The sequence below is a fragment of the Zingiber officinale genome, chromosome 4A (assembly GCF_018446385.1).
Source record: "Zingiber officinale cultivar Zhangliang chromosome 4A, Zo_v1.1, whole genome shotgun sequence".
Lineage (NCBI taxonomy): Eukaryota > Viridiplantae > Streptophyta > Magnoliopsida > Zingiberales > Zingiberaceae > Zingiber > Zingiber officinale.
Genome location: NC_055992.1, coordinates 39,308,844 through 39,328,420, shown reverse-complemented (window position 1 = coordinate 39,328,420; position 19,577 = coordinate 39,308,844). Strand labels below are relative to the sequence as shown.

At 38.0% G+C, this 19,577-nt stretch overlaps 1 protein-coding gene across 2 annotated transcripts in view; it reads left to right on the top strand.

Moving 5' to 3' along the window:
* The window catches only part of LOC121969836 (E3 ubiquitin-protein ligase UPL1-like), a 28,811-nt gene that overhangs the window by 6,488 nt on the left and 2,746 nt on the right, over positions 1-19,577 (top strand). Inside the window, exons 4-11 of one of the 2 annotated variants that reach the window (XM_042520106.1) lie at positions 30-7,901; positions 7,970-8,284; positions 16,315-16,513; positions 16,594-16,877; positions 16,958-17,247; positions 17,886-18,963; positions 19,052-19,198; positions 19,275-19,355. In XM_042520106.1, the coding sequence (XP_042376040.1) occupies positions 30-7,901; positions 7,970-8,284; positions 16,315-16,513; positions 16,594-16,877; positions 16,958-17,247; positions 17,886-18,963; positions 19,052-19,198; positions 19,275-19,355 (10,266 nt within the window). Of the gene's footprint in view, positions 1-26; positions 7,902-7,969; positions 8,285-16,314; positions 16,514-16,593; positions 16,878-16,957; positions 17,248-17,885; positions 18,964-19,051; positions 19,199-19,274; positions 19,356-19,577 lie in introns of both variants that reach the window. The other variant, XM_042520105.1, reaches the window with a different exon arrangement.

Below are 19,577 nucleotides of genomic sequence, written 5' to 3'. Positions count from 1 at the left end.
TCTTTTTCATTTTACAAATGGTGCAGCAGCATTTATCCCTTCTCCTAGCTGCATCTGATGCTGATGTTGTTGAAGCAAGCCTTCAAACACTGACCGCATTCTTGAAAAAAACAGTAGGGAAGTGCTCCATTCGAGATGCCTCTTTGAGATCTAAATTGTTTGCTCTGTCACAAGGTTGGGGAGGGAAGGAAGATGGGCTTGGATTAATCACTTGCTCTTTGCCAGATACATGCGATCCAGTAGCTTGTGATGTCGGTTCTACACTTCACTTTGAGTTCTATTTAACTGGTGAGTCATCAAATGTATCTTGTAGTACAGAAGATGTGAAACAGGGGTGGCAGGTAATTCATCTTCCAAACATCAACAGCAACATTGAGGATGATCTCCAAATTATGCAGAAGTTAGTGAGGAACTACAGTATACCTCTGAAGTTACGCTTTTCACTATTGACAAGATTGAGATTTGCCAAGGCCTTTTGTTCTTTAACAGCTCGACATCTGTTCATTCGAGTTCGCTTGTATGCTTTCATTCTTCTTGTTCAATCAAGCAACAACGCTGATGATTTGACAACATTTTTTAATAATGCACCAGAGTTTATCAGTGAGTTGTTATCTTTATTAAGTTACGAAGATGGAATTCCTGAAAAAATTCGAATTTTGGCTATTCTATCATTGGTTGCTCTCCACCATGATCGAACTTACCAACCTATGGTTCTGTCTTCTGTATCTGCTGGAGGTCATCGTGGGACCCTTTCCAGTCTTATACAAAAAGCTGTAGATTCAATTATTAATGGCTCCATGAGATTTTCTATTCTTTTTGCTGAAGCACTGCTTGCTCTTGTCTCTTTATTGGTTTCTTCAACTCCAGGTTCTTTAGCTCTGCAAGAAGCAGGATTTATACCCAGTATTTTACCCCTTTTCAAGGATACTAACACCCAACACTTGCATCTTGTTAGTATGGCAGTTCGTGTAATTGAAGGTTTCTTGGATTATCATAATCCATCTTTAGCATTATTCAGAGATTTAGGGGGTTTAGATGATGCCATTGCACGTCTTAAAATTGAAGTTTCACATGTTGAAGGCAGAACAAATGGTACTGGAGAGAGAGTATTGAATGATAGCAAGGGCAAACAAATCATAAGCAGTCTGTCTCAATTAGATAAGCAACCGTTTTCTTCAGAAAGTATTATTACGCATGACAGAAGGTCACTCATTAAAGCTTTACTTCGTACAATTTCACTTGCAACCTATGTTCCTGTTAACTCTGCCCGTGTTGGTGGATCTGAAGAGAACATCTTACCAACATGTTTGGCCATAATTTTCAAGAGAGCTAAAGAATTTGGTGGTGGGATATTTTCAATTGCTGCAAATGTTATGAGTGATCTTATACACAAAGATCCAACATGCTTTTCTGTCCTTGCTGCAGCTGGTGCACCTAGTGCTTTTATTGATGCTATTGACATTGGTGTACCTTACTCTAGCGAAGCTGTAAGTTGTATTCCCCAGTGCTTAGATGCCTTGTGTTTGAATAATAGTGGTCTTCAAATGGTCAAAGAACGTAATGCACTTAAGTGCCTTACAAAGATCTTCACTTCTACATCATATTTGAGAGCACTGAATGAACAATCATTGGAAATGTTGTCCAACGGGTTGGATGAATTGATGCGCCATTCATCAGTGCTGCGTGCTTCTGGTGTTGATGTGCTCATTGATATTCTTAACACAATTTCAAGAATTGGATCTTCAGATTTTTTCTCAGAATCACAGAGCTCTTCGAAGCATATTCCAATGGAAATTGACCTAGAAGAAAACATGTCTACTTCCCTTGGCAAAGGAGATGTATCTGAGTCTGAGAATGCATATCAAATGAATGAGTCATCTACTGGGTCATTTCTTCGAGAGTATATTTCCAATGCTGCTCGTCTTCTTGAACCTGTACTTCAGAATGCTAATACCATCAATGCTTTTATTGAAAAAAAGGGCATTGAATCCCTTCTTAAATTGTTAACAATGCAAATCGTGCCTATTTCTATTGCTGTCTCTCAGACCATATCAAATGCCTTTAAAAAATGTTCAGCTCAAAATTCTTCTTCTTTGGCTATGGCTGTCTTTTCATTTATGAGGGAACATCTTAAACTGACCAATGATCTGTTGAGTTCGGTATCCGAAACCAAGCTTGTGGAAATCGAAAATCTAAAGCAGAAAGAAGTTTTGAAGTGTCTTTCTTGTCTTGTGGGGCTTTTTACTCTTTCTGCTCTTCTTTTGAAGGGATCCCCAAATATGATATCAGAGTTGGGATCTGCAGATGCTGATATCTTTAAAAAGCTTGCCATGACTTACAAGGAAATTGTTTGGCAGATATCTTTATGTAGTGGCTCATCTGATGTTAAAGGTGTTCCTATTCAGGAGGATGGTAATATAGACACTTCAGTGACCGAAATTGCTGGAAGGGATATCGATGATGATGGAAACCTTATACAAGTCTCTCGTTATTCCAACTCCTTTTCAATTAGGGGCAGTTTAGCAACTCGTAGTCATTGGAGAACTGAACATGATCTAGCATCCATCCATCATTCTTCTGGATCTATGCACCGTTATAATCGTCATTCACTTTTACGTGGACGTGGTGACAGGATTTTTAGGCAGCTAGACCTGCCACTATCAGATTCAAAAGGGTCTTCTAGCACATTAGAAAATTCCCATATGCATGAGGTTAGAAGCAGAAGTGTTGAAGTTCTTGTACTCGAACTTCTGAGAAAACTTAGCATTGGAATACGTTCTTTCCTTGCTGTCATTGTGAAAGGATTATCTGCTCATCGGAGGGATTCAAGTTCTCTAGATCCTACAAGCCTTGTGGCAACTGTTGCAAAATTTTTTCATGATGCTCTTTGTTATCCAGAACATACCACAGTTGGCCTTGAATTAACATTATCAGTAAAATGTCGTTATCTTGGAAAAGTTGTGGAAGACATGGCTGCTATAACTGTGGATAGGCGCCGCACATGTAATTCTGCACTAGTGAACAGCTTTTATGTTAATGGTACATTCAAAGAGCTTCTAACTACATTTGTGGCCACAAGCCAGCTGCTGTGGGCAATGCCTTTCACAGTTCCAGCTTCGAGGCTAGGTCAGGAGAACACTGTTGTCGAGAAAGCATCTCATAGATCATGGCTACTGGATACATTGCAAACATACTGCTGCTTACTTGAATATTATGTCAATTCATCATTGTTGTTATCCTCAGATGCATCTTCTGATACCCAGCTTCTTGTTCAGCCTGTCGCAGCTGGGTTGTCAATTGGTCTTTTTCCTGTGCCTAAGGATCCTCAGTTGTTTGTTCGTATACTGCAATCACAAGTATTAGATGTGATACTTCCTATATGGAACCACCCTCAGTTCCCAAATTGCAGCCCATCATTTATTACCTCTGTGAACTCTGTACTGACTTACATTTACTTGGGGGTTGGAGATCTGAAGCGTGGTCACAACGATGCCACAGGAGGTACTAAAGGAAGATTTACCAGTCCACTTGATGAAACAACTATTTCCACTATAGTTGAGATGGGTTTTACTCGAACTCGTGCTGAGGAAGCTTTGAGGAGTGTGGGTGCAAATAGTGTTGAAATGGCAACTGATTGGCTATTCAGCCACCCTGAGGAATATGTTCAGGAGGATGTGCAGTTGGCACAGGCACTTGCTCTCTCACTGGGGAACACATTTGAATCATCTAAAGAAGACAGCAATGTCATGTCAATAAATGCCTATGTTGAGACTATGCGGGAGGCACCTCCTGTTGATGATATTCTTTCTGTGTCGGTCAAGTTGTTTAAATGGACTGATGATTTGGTCTTTTCATTAACAGATCTATTTCTGGCACTCTGTCGCAGAAAGAATGGTGAAGATTGTCTGATGGTGGTTCGCTTTCTTATTCAGCAGCTTAAGCTTTGCCCCTCAGATCTTTCAAAGGATACAATTGCACTTTGTTCACTTTCTCATATATTGGCATTGCTACTTCATGAGGAAAGTAGTACTAAGGAGGCAGCTGCAGCAAGTGGTCTCATTTCCTTTGCATTAGATGTATTATCCAACTTTAAATATGGGCATGAGTCTAAATATGAGGCATCTGCAACAAAAACTGCAACTTCTTTGCTGCTTATAATTGATAGTTTGGTCCAATTGAAACCCAAATTTATCTCTGGAATGGCTGTTGGGGCTGGTAAATCTTCATCTGATTTATGTGGAGCAGAAAATACTTTAGCAAATGTATCACCGATTACTGACAATAGCACAACAGTAGATGGTCATGAGAAAGAATCTATTGATGCTTTTGAAAGAATATTTGGAAAGTCTACTGGTTTTCTAACTGTTGAGGAAAGTCAAAAAGCATTGTCTATCACCTGTGAATTCATTAAACAGCATGTTTCAGAAATTCTTATGCGAGCTGTCCTACAGTTATCTGTACGGTTGACTAAAACACATACATTGGCAAATCAGTTTCTTGAAAGTGGAGGTTTGGCTGCACTTCTTAATCTTCCAAAATCCTGTTCCTTTCCTGGATTTGACAGTTTGGTGTCTGTTATTGTCCGACATCTCATTGAAGACCCTCAGACTCTTCAAAATGCAATGGAATTGGAGATGAGACAGAGTCTAACAGGTCATGCTGGTCGTTTTTCCCCTCGATTGTTTTTAACGTCGATGGCATCTTTACTTACCCGAGATCCTGCTGTTTTTATGAGAGCTGCAGCCGCAGTTTGCCAAATAGAGTCATCAGGTGGAAGAACAAATATTGTCCTGAAGAAGGAAAAAGAAAAAGATAAGGACAAACTAAAAGCTTCGGGTACTGATACTGGACTTGTCTCCACAGAGTCTATTCGGATGCCTGACAATAAGCTGCAGGATATACCAGGCAAATGTTCTAGGAATCATAAGAGGCTTCCTACAAACATTTCTAAAGTTATTGATCAACTTTTGGAAATTGTTTTAAGCCATCCATTACCAAAGAAGTCAGAAGAAGTTGCTATGTCCTCCAGCCCTGTGCGAACAGGTAAGCATGCAGTACAAGAGAAAGGCAAATCAAAAGTTGGTGAAACCGTAGGAATGGAAGAAAATCTACCAGAAAGATCTGCATGGCTTTCTAAGATGACATTTGTGCTGAAGTTGTTGACTGATATTCTTCTCATGTATACTCATGCTGCAGGAGTAATATTAAAACGTGACACAGAGACAGTCCAGTTGCAAGGTTGTTGTGGTCAATTAGGTGCCTCAGGTCATAGTGCATTACTGCATCATATATTGCATCATCTACTTCCACTAGCTTCTGAAAAATCATCTGGAGCCTCAGATGAACTGAATGATAAACTGTCTGAAAAAGCATCATGTTTCTTAGTAGTGCTTTGTGGTAGATCTACTGAGGGCCGTAGGCGACTTATTATTGAGATATTAAAAACATTTTCATCATTTATCAATGAAGAGGAAGATTCCTCTAAATCATTTTTGATTCCTGACAAAATGATCCTGACTTTTGTGGAGTTGATAAATTCCATCTTATCTAGAAATTCTTCTAGCAATGTACCTGGCCCTGGATGTTCACCTGATATTGTAAAAGCCATGATAGATGGAGGAACAGTTCGTTACCTTTCTTGCATGCTTCAGGTGATTGATCTGGATCATCCAAATGCTCCAAAAGTTGTAAATTTGATTGTCAAGTGTTTGGAAAATCTCACAAGGGCTGCCAATACTGATCAAGTTCTGAAGTTGGATGGACATACTAAGAAAATGTCAACATTGGCACCGGGAGCTGGTGGTCAGAGCACTGCAGCAACTGATAATGTTCACCATGACCAAAATGGAAATTATGATGACATGAATGCCAGTCGAAGTGCTGATCTGTCTCCAAATGAATCTTCTCATAGCGAGAGGAGTCATGATGTTCGAGATGTATCTATCGTGCAAAATACTAGAGCAAATCTAGAGAATCAAACGATTAATCCACCTGCCAATGATGAGCTTGTGTTCATGCATGAGGAGATGGATGAAGGTGGTGTAACACCTAATACAAATGAGGTTGAGTTGACTTATCAGGTTGCTGACCAGAATATTGATGACACAGGTGATGAAGATGATGAGAATGTTGGTGAAGACATTGAGGATGATGAGGAAGATGATGATCAAGATGAAGAAGAGGATGTAGCAGAGGAAGGTGCTGCCATGTCTTTAGCAGATACTGATGTGGAAGATCATGATGATAATGATAACCTTATGGATGATGAGTTTAACAGGGAAGATGACCACTTTCCTGATAATCCCGTTATAGAAGTTAGGTGGAGGGAAGGTTTGACAGGTTTAAATCATATGCGTCTTCTTAGAGCACCTGCTGATTCAAATGCTCTCATTGACATTGCTGAGGATTATTTTGAGGGTTTTGATTCTGATGATTTATATCACCTTCATCGTCCATTTAGTATAGGACACAACCGTCAAAGTAGTAGCAGGACTTTTGAGATTTCTAGGCTTGATGCATCTGCATTTCAACACCCGCTACTTGTGAGACCACCAGGTTCTGGGGACCTGTTTACCTCATCATGGTCTACAAATGGAAGCTCTTCAAGAAATTTAACCTCATCCATTGCAGGACTTGGTTCATCCCATCTCAACATATTTGGTACTACAGTGCCATCTCAGCATGCTTCTGTAGCTCCTATTTTTGACGACCATTTGGATGGTGATGCCCACTCACATTTAATTAATTTTTCACATGGAATGAACTCTGGCCATGTTTCTGGAAGAAGGGGGCTTGGTGATAGCCGTTGGACTGATGATGGCCAGCCTCAAGTAGGGAGTCATGCTTCTGCAATTGCTCAAGCAGTAGAAGACCAATTTCTGACTCACATGCATGCAACAATGTCTGTCATTAACCCTCAAACTAAAGAAAAATCTGTGGATGAAAACTCAGCTAATCAACAATTGCCAACACTGCCTGTTAATGTCCAAGCAGATGAGGCAATTGAACTTACTGCTGAACCAACCAACAACCAATTTCAAGTTCCTAGGAGTACTTCAGTTAATCAACATCTGAATTTTCCTTTTGAAGGGTGTTCTTGTCCTCCAAGTTTGTCAGATGAAACAGTGGCTGTTCAGCAGACTGCCACTGTGGAGGATAGGCATCAAGGGGCATCTGAAACGAGGAAACAAACTCCTGATAACCTGAATGTCGCAGATAATACTCAAATTAATCTTGCAATTGAATCTATCCCTAGAATTGCAAGGATGGATACTATACCTGAAGTTGATTCCTCTTTCTTGCCAATTATGAATAGCCAACTTCGAATTGACACTGAAATACTTGATAATCTTCATGGTACAGGAGTCTACAACGAAGGTGGTATACCTATCTCTGGTGTGCAAGAATCTATTAATAATCATGCTGGTTCGTCTCCGGGAAGTACTGAAGCTCATATGAACTCTGTCAATACAGTTCAGAATCAGAACATTGATCTACTGCCAAACAGAGATGAGTTATCTGTTCCTCAAATCATACAAGTTACTGAACAAACTAATCAGGCTGATCGACTAGATAGCAACGAGGCTTTCGGTGCCAATGCAATCGATCCTACATTTCTTGAGGCACTTCCAGAGGATCTACGTGCTGAAGTTCTAGCTTCACAGCAAGATACAAGGCCCACACAAGCTACCCAAGCAACCCAAGCTACAAATTATGGTCCACCACCTACCGAAGAAATAGATCCTGAATTTTTAGCTGCTCTTCCTCCAGATATTCAAGCTGAAGTTTTGGCTCAACAACGAGCACAACAAAACTTACAACTTGAGCAAGCTGAGGGGCTACCAGTTGAAATGGACAATGCATCCATTATAGCTACTTTCCCTCCTGAACTGCGTGAAGAGGTGTCGTTTTATAACTTATAATTTGTGTTCCCCAACAAATCTCCTTATTCTCTACTTTTTCTATCCAGGTACTTTTGACCTCTCCTGAAGCAGTTTTGTCCAGGCTACCTCCAGCTTTGGTTGCTGAGGCACAAATGCTCAGAGATAGACGAAACAATCGGTATCACTATCGAAGCACCCTCTTTGGAGGCAACCATAGGCATGATGGCAGGAGAATAACAGTTAACAGGCAAGCGGTAATGGATAGAGGAGTGGGTGTAACAATTGACCGAAGGATTCTATCTGCAAATCCAAGCACTTCAAAGAGCAAAGAAATCGAAGGGCTGCCTCTTGTTGATGAAAATGCTCTAAAGGCTCTTATTCGTCTATTGAGATTAGCTCAGGTACTTCTCTTCCTCTTCATTAAAATATATTTTGTAGTTAAAGATGATGCCTGACAATGAACTTAATGGTGATACTGATATTTTGATTTTGCTATGCATGGTCGGACCACTGGATGACTAAAATTTGAATATGTATATCCTCCTGCACGTTTAATGGTGGTTAGATCCTTTGGAATTTTCATCATCTCAAACCTCATCTGACATTTCTACTATAGGGTGAAATCATTATACATTTCTATGTTTAATGGTGATTGATATTTTGATTTCCGTATTTATGGTAGGTGCACTTAATGTCTGAAATTTAAATATGTTATATCATCCTTGATATTTAAATAAGTTATATCATCCTTAATGAGTAAATTTCATCCTGCACATTTGATGGTGGTTTGGGAACTTTCATGATCTCACAACCTCAATGGACATTTTTATTATAGGATGAAATCAGTGTGCTGCATTCAATGTGATGCTAACCCAGGTTTTTAAGTATAATTTCAAGCTAGAGTTTTCAATCCTTGGACAGACTAACACTATTTTGATGCCATGTTGACATATTGATACACGTTGCTGATGGCTAGTGGTCGAAGGCTACTCACATAGAGGAGTTTGGTTCATGTGAGGAGCATTGGATTGTTTCTCAACATAGCACATGGAAGAAGATGATGTTGAATAAACAGTTGGACCAATCAAAATCCTAGTTTATCAGCAAATTTGTGGGCTTTGATGAAATGAAGAAGAAAAAGGAGGAGGTCATGCCTCGACATAGCCCATGGAAGAAGATGAAGCTAGAGGAGTTGAACGAATCAAAACCTGAATGTGTTGGTGGATTAACTTGAACGAAAATGAAACCACAGGTTTAAAATTGATGTGGTCTAATGGTCGAACTGAAATAATCTGACAATGGCAAATTGGTGTACTTTTAGTAAATCTCAATCATGGATGGATTAGAATTTCATTCTGCGTTGGTTAGCATGGCAATGCTTTAAATCCTGTAATCAATCGATACATGCAGTAGGCTTGAGATGACACTCAGACTTTGGCAACACTTTGTGATAAGGGTGATGATTTTGAAAGCTTTCATAAGGTCTTAAGATGCCCACAAATCCATACGAGGTTGACAATGATTCCATGCAAGATCTGCAAGGCTCTGGGAGATGGTAATGACTTTTGTGAGGCTTCTGCAAGGTCTCAAGACAACAACTTCATTTATGGTTTGTGAGGTCTTGAGACAGGGACGGCTTTGCTTATGGTTTGTGAGTTCCCAAGACTCGAGTGGTTGCTTCTTCCTCCTTTGGTATTTACTTTTCTCCTATGCTTCCTCCATTAAGGTTAGTTCTTGGTACGCCCATCAACACCAAGACACATAACATGACTAGAATGCCTCATTAGGCTTGAACTGCAACCCAAATCCGCCAAGATTTCTATATCTCTCATAACCTCCTTTGCACAAGAGAAGATGAAGAAAAAAAAATTTAAACAATAGTTAAAGAACTCAAAGAAAAAAATATAATCCCAATTCACATCATTTTCATACATTCGACTAGCATTAAATATTCTCATATCGGAAAAGATAGTTTCTGCACACAATTGATTGTTGGATGACAACAACTATAATTTCATTCTATTGGTAATTGTTTCCAGTCTACTACTCAAGCCTCCAGTTATTTAAACCTTCTGCCCAATCAGCTAATCAATTGATTTGATTGCTTAATTGATTGTCATGTTCAGTTGACTAGAAATCTTAGTTGTTCTACTTCACTTGATTAACACACCATTATAAACCTACATGAAGGTTGGGGCTCAAGCTGCTTGACAAAATATGATACCAATGCTTCACAACCAAGCTCTAGGTAATCTATAAACCTACACGAAGGTTGGGACTCAAGATGCTTGACAAAATATGAGACCAATGCTTCACAACCAAGCTCTAGGTAGTTTACCCACTAACTAGGCAACATAATATTATTAACTACCTAAGATTACAACCTCTCATGACTCTCATATTTAAAATGTAAGTTCATTGGGTTCACTGTGCTCCTTGTCAATTTCCTACTCGATCCAAGTCTTCGTCTCTTTTCACTGAGCTCCTCATTGAGCTCTAACGTGACAAGTTAAGCCAAGCTCTTGAGTTTAGGAGTCCTTGACTCTATGTCCAACAACTTAATCCCATCAAGTCCATCAGACTCCTCACTCCACTAAGCACGAGATATCCATGATCGCCATGTCAACAACTTGGTGTCACTACTTAACAAGCTCCACGAGCTCCATATGCAATCTCTTGGAATTGTCACAACTACTTGCACACTAAATACATATATCAAACCACAAGTCACATCTAACTTAAACAATATTGCTAAAATGTAGGAGCCAAAACTCCAACCCTATGATACTTTTGAACCATGCTCCCATTGTCTTCTCGTCTACTTTTTCTTCTTCTTCATCTCTCCCCTCCCTCCACAGCCAATTCATCACTAACACCATGTGTCAACATTTTGATATAGTATCAAAACTCTACAGTTTTAATAGTCTTAGTTCAACACTAAAACTCTACCACAACTTGAGTTTTCAATCTTTTATGAAAAAACCACCATTGTTTCATTAGGTAAACAATGTCCAAAAGTAACCTTATATATTATGAAAATATATAAAGGTAAGTTTATCCTTTTTTCAACTAAATATTTTTGCTAAAAAAATTCAAAACCATAAAATCTTGTTAACCTATTGGAAACCCAAGTTTGCCTACTAACCATGTTCTAGTAAATATGAGAGGTATAGGTAAGTCTTTGTTGAATAGATGGTACGGCTAGAGGCTAGGGGGAGGGATGTGAATAGCTGATTGCTTCGTTTTGCTTGTTCATGATTGCAATCAAGGTAATATGGCGTGGTATATCAAATAAAAGACAAAAAACAAGAAATAATGCTGACACTTACTCTTTATGTAGTTCGAAACCATTGATTCCTACTATTTGACCTATGACACGTCTATGAGTCAGTTATGGAACACCTGAACACCTAGAACCCCTTTATTTTTCTCCTTCTTGCATGCCTTCCGAAGGTAAAGAAACCTCTTTAAATATGAGCTTACAAACAACAATAAGACAATACAAAGATAAATAATAAAAATTATAATAAATAAACACTATAAGATGAAACTCTTCTTTTAAATTGCTTTTACTTGCTTTCATTCGCGTTGTTACTTGGTTTCATTTGTAGTTGACTGAGCTTTGTAGCAGAAACACATAAATACATTCTAGTCAAGTTCTAGTTGAAAAGCACTTTCAATCAGTGGAATACTTTACTTAGACCATTCTTAAGGCCCGAATATTTTCCCAAATCTAGTCCCAACCGTAATCTTTTAGACAAGTGCACTTATTCTCAGCTTCACTACAAATTACCTGCCAAGAGGTCGTGCTACCAGAATTTTACATGTTGATAAGCCTTGCTTCATCTATGCCAAGAAACCTTGCTTTCAGAACTTCATCTTACCAAGCTTGCCTTTGGGACTTCAAGTTACCAAGAAGTCATACCTCTAGAATTTATACTTACCAAGAGGCCTTGCTTCTGTTTGACTTGCCAATAAGATTTGCCTCTGGGACTTCCACTTGCCAAGAGGCCTTGCCTCCAAAACTTTAACCATTGCCACCACTTATTGGACCTTTTCTATGCCAACACCTACTAGACTTCTTAATTGTTAAGTGTCTAGTCTACATTGACCAACTTAAATTTCATCCATTGTCAAGTATCTATTCGATATTGACCTACTTGACCCACCATATATGCTCAACACATTATCCTAATTTAAACACTTTTGACCAAGTGTACAACACATCAAAACACCTTGGTCTAATAGGACCAAGCAGGAGCATCATTGCACTAACAATCTATCTCTTTTTCTTTTTGATGTTTGACAATAGGTTTTAGATTAGAGCAATCCAAATCATTTTAATTATGTTTTCTATGTCAAGGTTAAGTAAACATTTCTAACTTAAATACTTCGCTTCTCCCCTTTGATATACATAAAAGAAAAAATTTAAAGTCTTACTTCTCTTAAAATTAATGTCAAATTTAAGTTATGATTCCTAAGTTTGATATACATCAAAATCATCATTTAAATTTCTCCTCCTTTAACCCAAAAAAGGTTCAATTTCTTCTACTTGAACAGTAGTTCCAATGCTAAACTTTGAGCTTACATGATACTCATCTAATTATCTAACTTCAACCGAATTTCCATGATACTAAGTGTATTTTTAACAAAATGAAAACAGGGCAGCCCGATGCACGAAGCTCTCTCCATGCGGGAGAGAGCGGTCTGGGGAAGGATCCATTATACGCAATCTTACCTTGGTTTTTGCAAGAGGCTGTTTCCCGACTTGTACCTATTTTTAACAAGATGAGATATCAAAAAAATACAACTATAGCATTTGTTGAGAAGATTAGATTAAAATATGGAAATCACATACATAAATTTCTCTCTTCATAAGCAAAAAATTCAACCTTGAATTTTTCCTCCCACTTACTTTATCACTATGTTTCAACCTTAAAATATTTTAGACCACTTGTTAATATCATAAACAACTACTCCCTTAAAAAATCATTTTCCTTAAGCCTAGTGAAATTATTTTCTAGGAGAGCCTTGGCGTAACGGTAAAGTTATTGTCATGTGACCTTGAGATTATAGAATCAAGCTCTTGCAAAATGCAAGATAAGATGATGTACAATATGTAGGCTACATACAATAGATTCCGGGACCTGACCCTTTCCCGTGACCCGACACTGGCAGGAGTTTTGTGACTAGGCTAGTGAAATTATTTTCTCAATGGTTCTTTTCTATAAAGAACAGAAGCTCCTCACTTTTCCCACTCTCCTCTTTAAAAACTTCAATTTGCACTAACATTAACTCCTAGAATTTATAAACCTTAATTCTAACATTCACCTATGAGTTTGAGAGGCTTAAGGATTAAATGAAAAACTTGGTGGTGAATAGAACCTAAATTCAGGCTGAAACTAGAGTTTCAGATAGATTCGAGTTTGTTGAAGTAGCCTTTCAGATGAATGCTCACAAGATTCCGTCGATTGAGTTCTGTGCTTTCCAACATTTAAATTTTTAAAATGCAAAATTTTGTATAGACTTTATCCATGTAAAAGATTTCTCTATGAAAATAATTATTTTTTAAAGATTGACACAAAATTGAAAAGCCTAGAAATGTTTTAATCTAAACTTTTTATCTATTTGATTTCAAAAAACTTCTATGGACATATATGTTCAACTAGAATTTTCTAAAACTATTTTATTTTAAATTAACATTTTAAAAATAATTTTTGATCATGATCATTGAGTATATGCACATAGCTTGTACATAAGTGTTCCCTAGGATTTGTCAGGTCATTAATCCTATGTGCTTTGAAATAGTAGACTCATGTTAAACATCAATTGACTATTGACTGAATATACTTCAGTCGACTAAGCCCTAAAATAAAAACACATAGAAATATTGAATTATCCTAAGTTGACTAATGAGTCAACTGAAGTTCTAGTCGATTGTAAAATAATTCTTTAGGACAACTGAATACTCAACTCAAAACTATTTTTAAGATCGGCGCCTTAGTGTCACTCGTAACACTTCATACAGGTGCATTCGACTCTCAACTTCACCTGATGCGGCCAAGAGCTCATGTTTCTGAGACTTCATGTGCTTAGTAGCTTCACTTCTGGATCTTCTATGCTAAGAAGACTTGCCTTCGAGGCTTCTACTTGCCAAGAGGCCTTGCTTTTGGGACTTGCACTTGCTACGGAGCGATGCCTCTGGGGCTTCCACTTGCCAAGAGGCTTTACCTCTAGGACTTTGACTTGCGAGGATGCTTTGCCTCCGGGACTTACACTTGCGAAGAGGCTTTGCCTCTGGGGCTTCAACTTGCCAAAAACCTTGCCTTTGGGAATTCCACTTGCCGAGACTTCCACTTGCCGAGAGGCCTTGCCTTTGGGACTTCAACTTGCCAAGAAGCTTTGCCTCTAGGACTTCCACATGCTATGAGGCCTTACCTCCAAGACTTCCATCGCCAAGTGTTTAATCAACCTTAACTTAAAGACTTCATTGTTTGTTAACTATCAAGCCAACTTTGACCTATTTAAGACGCTATATAAGCTTTACACATCGTCTTAACTTAAACACTTAAGTCAAGCATACATTTGACTAAGCATACAACCAAACATCAGAGCACCTTTGTCTGACACAATCAAATTGGAGCATGATCGCACCAACAATCTTTGCCTCTTTAGACTCTCTTTGGATGTCGGCCACCTCCCTCCATTGACCCTCTTTCCTCAATTCTACTTATCCTAATTGGTTAATCTCTTTGGTTTTTTTTTTCTTATGCTCCTCTTTATTCATTTGTCAACCCCACCTTTGCAGCTTTGCATCTTTTTAAGGGAGAGGTTTTGGGTGATCACTCTTAGAAGGCCTAAATGAAAGCGAAATGGGGGAGGGTGATTGATTGACCGAGCATGGACTGAAGGGTGGCATCAATTGAAAGTATGGGTTAGGATTGTTTTGGTGATTTGCAATTGTGGTTAGATTACCATTTCCGGATTTAATGGAGATTCTTTGGCTAGCTGGTGGTATTGAGTCACAACTCACTTAAAATTGGAATCTTGTGATGGTAATGAGAACTTTGCAGTATTTTTAGTAGTAAATATATATGATCTATTCATTTCAAGAAATCTTTTGCTCCCATGACTTGAATGTTTTTTTTTATCATGAGACATTTTGAGATATAGCTAGCATTTCTTAACATGAAAATTGTCAAACAAGCCTCTAAATGAGATGAACTTTATAATTGTGACATTCTTTTCTAGCGATCCTTATATCCCTAGATGTACTTTTTTACACATTATTCGGCAGTACTTGTTTGCTTTCTATTTGTGGCATTTGTATAATTATTCTGTATTTTAATCTTAGTTTTTATCTATTGTCTACACTCGCTATATGTGCAAAAAATGACTAGAAGGATGATGCAAGTGGAAAAAAGATTATGATTTTTTCGTTGAGTTTATTCATTCTTGTACCAAACAATTAGATAATATTTTTCTAATATTAAAGGACTATAACACATTTAAATTTTTTAATATCTTTAAAATAATACTTAATAGATATGTGGTTCAATCAGTTAACTTAGATCGGTTCGACCCATGGGCTTGATCAGGTCAATATTCTTGTTGATATGCAACAACCAATGGACCTGATGGTCTGACCACAAAAATAGTGACACAGCTTGTCCAAGTTGATTTCTAGTTTGGAACCTGTGTTTCAGTGGGTTGAAGAAGACTCTTTTATTAAGACAACATTTTCTACCTATCGCCACTTATTGTGTCTTGGTCTTGTAAATCACTTTGCCCTTGAAATTCAGTAGAAGCCACTCACATAGATGAATGATAGCAGCAGAAGCTGAAGAGGTTTGCAGAAAAAGATGAAGACGTGCCTCGTTTCTTAGATGCATTCCATGGGTAGATTTGTGGGTGGAATGCGATGTTTTGTCTCAGCTGATCACTACGGACCAATGTTTTGAACCATGATGCTAAACTATGTCATTCTGGTTTGTACTTGGAATATGAACAATCAACTTATGGAGAAGCTTTTATTCTGGTATTTTATAGTAAACATGATCGTATATACTCTATACTGTTTTTGGTCTTGTGATAAACTCAGATTGATATTTGCTCCTTTAAGATGGAGTAGGAAGGCAACCGGCATTGAGATCTGCTGGATCAATGGAAATGTTGTGGCTTTCCATTTTCAATGTTTTCCTTGTTTTGATTACTGAGTTAGGAGGTATATTTGGGAAAGTGAGTCATCTCTAGAATAAATTTTCTTTTTTTTTTGAAAGAAAAAGAAAAGAAAAGAAATAATAGCAGTGGCTAAAATTTCAATAGTAAGTTGGTAGTAATTTTGACAAAGCTAATTGCTACTTGCTTATTTGGCTAAATTTTAGATACATTTATATGTAACTGATTATGTTAATTTTTTTACTACGTGCAGCCCCTCAGCAAAGGCCTTCTTCAAAGACTACTGCTGAACCTATGTGCGCATGGTGTCACCTGCGGTATTCTGGTTGGCCTGCTAATTGATATGATAAGGCTTGAAGTTGAAGGGTCTGCACAATCAATTTGTTCAGCTTCCCAACGGCTTTATGGATGTCGGTGGGATGTCGTTTATGGTCAACCACAACACATTGATGGTACTGTCTTCTGATTTACATTGCTCTCTACTGTTGCTTTTGCGTTCTTTATTAAGTATGGTCTTCCTTTTTCACGTAAGGTCTTCCCCCTTTAGTGTCACGCCGGCTTCTTGAAATTCTGACATATCTGGCTAAAAATCATGTGCATTTTGCAAGCACACTTTTCTACTTTGATCCTTCAACTGTTGGATCTGCTTCAATTGTGTATTCATCAATTCAATGGGAGAAAGGTAAAGAGAAGACTCTTGAAACAAACGCTCCCCTTGATATGCGAACTTCAGCCAGTGGGTTTGTACCTTTAATATTACTTCTGAAGCTTTTGGACAGACCTTTATTTTTGCGCAGCAATGCACATCTTGAGCAGGTACATACAAGCTTAAGTTAGAGTATCAAATTTCCATTGAAACTGTACCTGAACGTATTGCTCATTAATTTTTGTTTCAGGTCATGTGCTTGCTCCAAGTAGTGGTAAGCAATGCTGTCTCAGAAATTGATTGTGAACCATGCTTCGGACAAGGTGTGGGATTTTCTAAAACCCAGTTGGCATCTGGAACTACTGATGACATAAGTGAAAATTTGAGTTCCAAACAAAGGCCTAGTTTGGAGAAGAACCAAAAGTCAAGTGATGATGTGCCATCTTCAAGTTTAAAAAATACTGTTAATCGACACGAAATTTTCTTGCAGCTTCCAAAATCTGACTTGTGCAATTTGTGTCGCATTCTTGCACATGAAGGGTGATTATCTTCTTCTATACCTGTTTTACTTATTTGGGACCTAAATGTCTAATGCGTAAGGACCAAGTCATTGCCTGAGAAATCTGTTGCCTTTTCCATCCTTTTTACCAAAAACCATAGCAACTCTGTTCAAGTTCCTGCAAGTTTTTTTCTAAGGGCTGTAGTTTGATTGGTTTTACTGTCTAGATACACTTGTATTCCTATTCACATGATTTCTTCTTTTTGCATTACACAAGGAACTTTTAGATGATAGATCAATCATTGTTTGAAATACTGTACCATGCCAGATAAAACGGTTGAAACATGTTTCAGTAAATTACCGAAACTCGATACCACTTCCTCTACTTCATCTCCTTCCTCTTTCGACTTTCAACTCATACAATGCATCTGAACATACTGAAACAGTATCGAAGACGAAAACTCCCATACAGCTTACATCTTGAGATTTTGAACCTTGAGATCCATTGTGTTATTGTATTCTGCATTATCTGATTTATTTTCAGTTTCCACCTACACTGCGCCAATACTTATTAAATTTTCTTCAATATCTTTACTATTTTTTTTTTTTTTTGCATTACTAGTCTCTTCTATTATTTTTATGAACAATTATCTGATTAAGAATTATTTATATGAACCAGACTTTCAGAAAAAGTATATTCACTTACCGCTGAGGTGGTGAAGAAATTGGCATCAGTTGCTACTCCGCACCGTAATTTTTTTGCAAATGAGTTGGCTGATTTAGTTCATTGCTTGAGTTCTTCTGCTATTGCTGAGCTCTCAACTATGAGGAATTCAAATGTTCTGGAACATGGTAGTGTTTCAGTGGGCGGAGCCTCAATCTTGCGTGTGTTACAAGTACTCAGTAAACTTGCTTCAATTGATTCAAGTAAAGACGGAAATGTTGAGGAGGAACAATCCATACTGTGGAATCTTAATTCAGTACTTGATCCACTATGGCATGCACTGAGTGATTGCATAAGTGCAACAGAAATACAGATAGGACAGATAGCATCCTTCTTGTCATCTTTACATGATGTAGGAGAAATTGGTGGCCCTTTCGCTCCTACAGCACCTCTTCCTCCTGCTGCACAGAGTCTATTGCCATATATAGAAGCTTTTTTCCTCTTGTGTGAAAAACTTCAAAGTAATCAGATTATTGGTCAGCCAGATAACAATGTGACTGCACAAGAAGTCAAAGAGTCTTATGGGAGTTCATTATCACCTACTGCACCAAGTACCATGACATTTGCTAAGGTTGTGGAAAAACATCGTCGCCTTCTAAATGTCTTTATTAGACAGAACCCTAGTTTACTTGAAAAGTCACTTTCACTGATGTTAAAAGTTCCAAGACTTATTGATTTTGATAACAAAAGGGCATACTTTCGCTCACACATCCGACAACAACATGATCAGCACTTTGCTGCTCCTTTGAGGATAAGTATTCGTCGAGCCTATATTTTAGAGGATTCTTATAATCAGTTACGTTTGCGCTCCAGTCAGGATTTGAAGGGGCGTTTAACAGTGCAATTTCAAGGCGAGGAAGGAATTGATGCTGGTGGCTTGACTAGGGAATGGTATCAGTTGCTTTCAAGGGTCATTTTTGATAAAGGAGCTTTACTTTTTACTACAGTTGGCAATAATTCAACTTTCCAGCCCAACTCTAATTCAGTATACCAAACAGAACATCTTTCTTATTTCAAATTTGTTGGTCGTTTGGTATTGCCTTTTAGCCCCTTGCTTAACTTTTGAACTTTTTGTTGGCATTTTAAAGCTTCTGTATCATTCCTCTTTTGTGTCTATGCAGGTCGCTAAAGCATTGTTCGATGGTCAACTGTTAGATGTGTACTTCACCCGGTCCTTTTACAAGCACATTCTTGGTGTAAAAGTGACTTATCATGACATAGAAGCTGTGGATCCTGACTATTATAAGAACTTAAAATGGATGCTAGAGGTATGCATTTTGTACTTCTCTCTTTTCCATTTGCTAATCTTTATCTATAAGCTGCATTTCGTACTGTTTTGGACAGAATGATGTCAGTGACATTCCAGATTTAACATTTAGCAAGGATGCTGATGAAGAAAAACACATCCTTTATGAGAAGAATCAGGTAACAGATTGAGTATTAAATTCCAGTTTTGGTACATTCTTGAGATTGCATGGCGAATCCTTGTTTTCCTAATTTTTGATAAAATATGGTTTGGGTTAAGTTTATAATACATACAGATGAATATAAATTCTTTAACCCATTGCACTGGCAATGATGGAAGGAATCCTAAAGCAATAGAAAACAAAAGAAGGGGAAAAAAAGCTCAAAGCATCAAAGGCATTT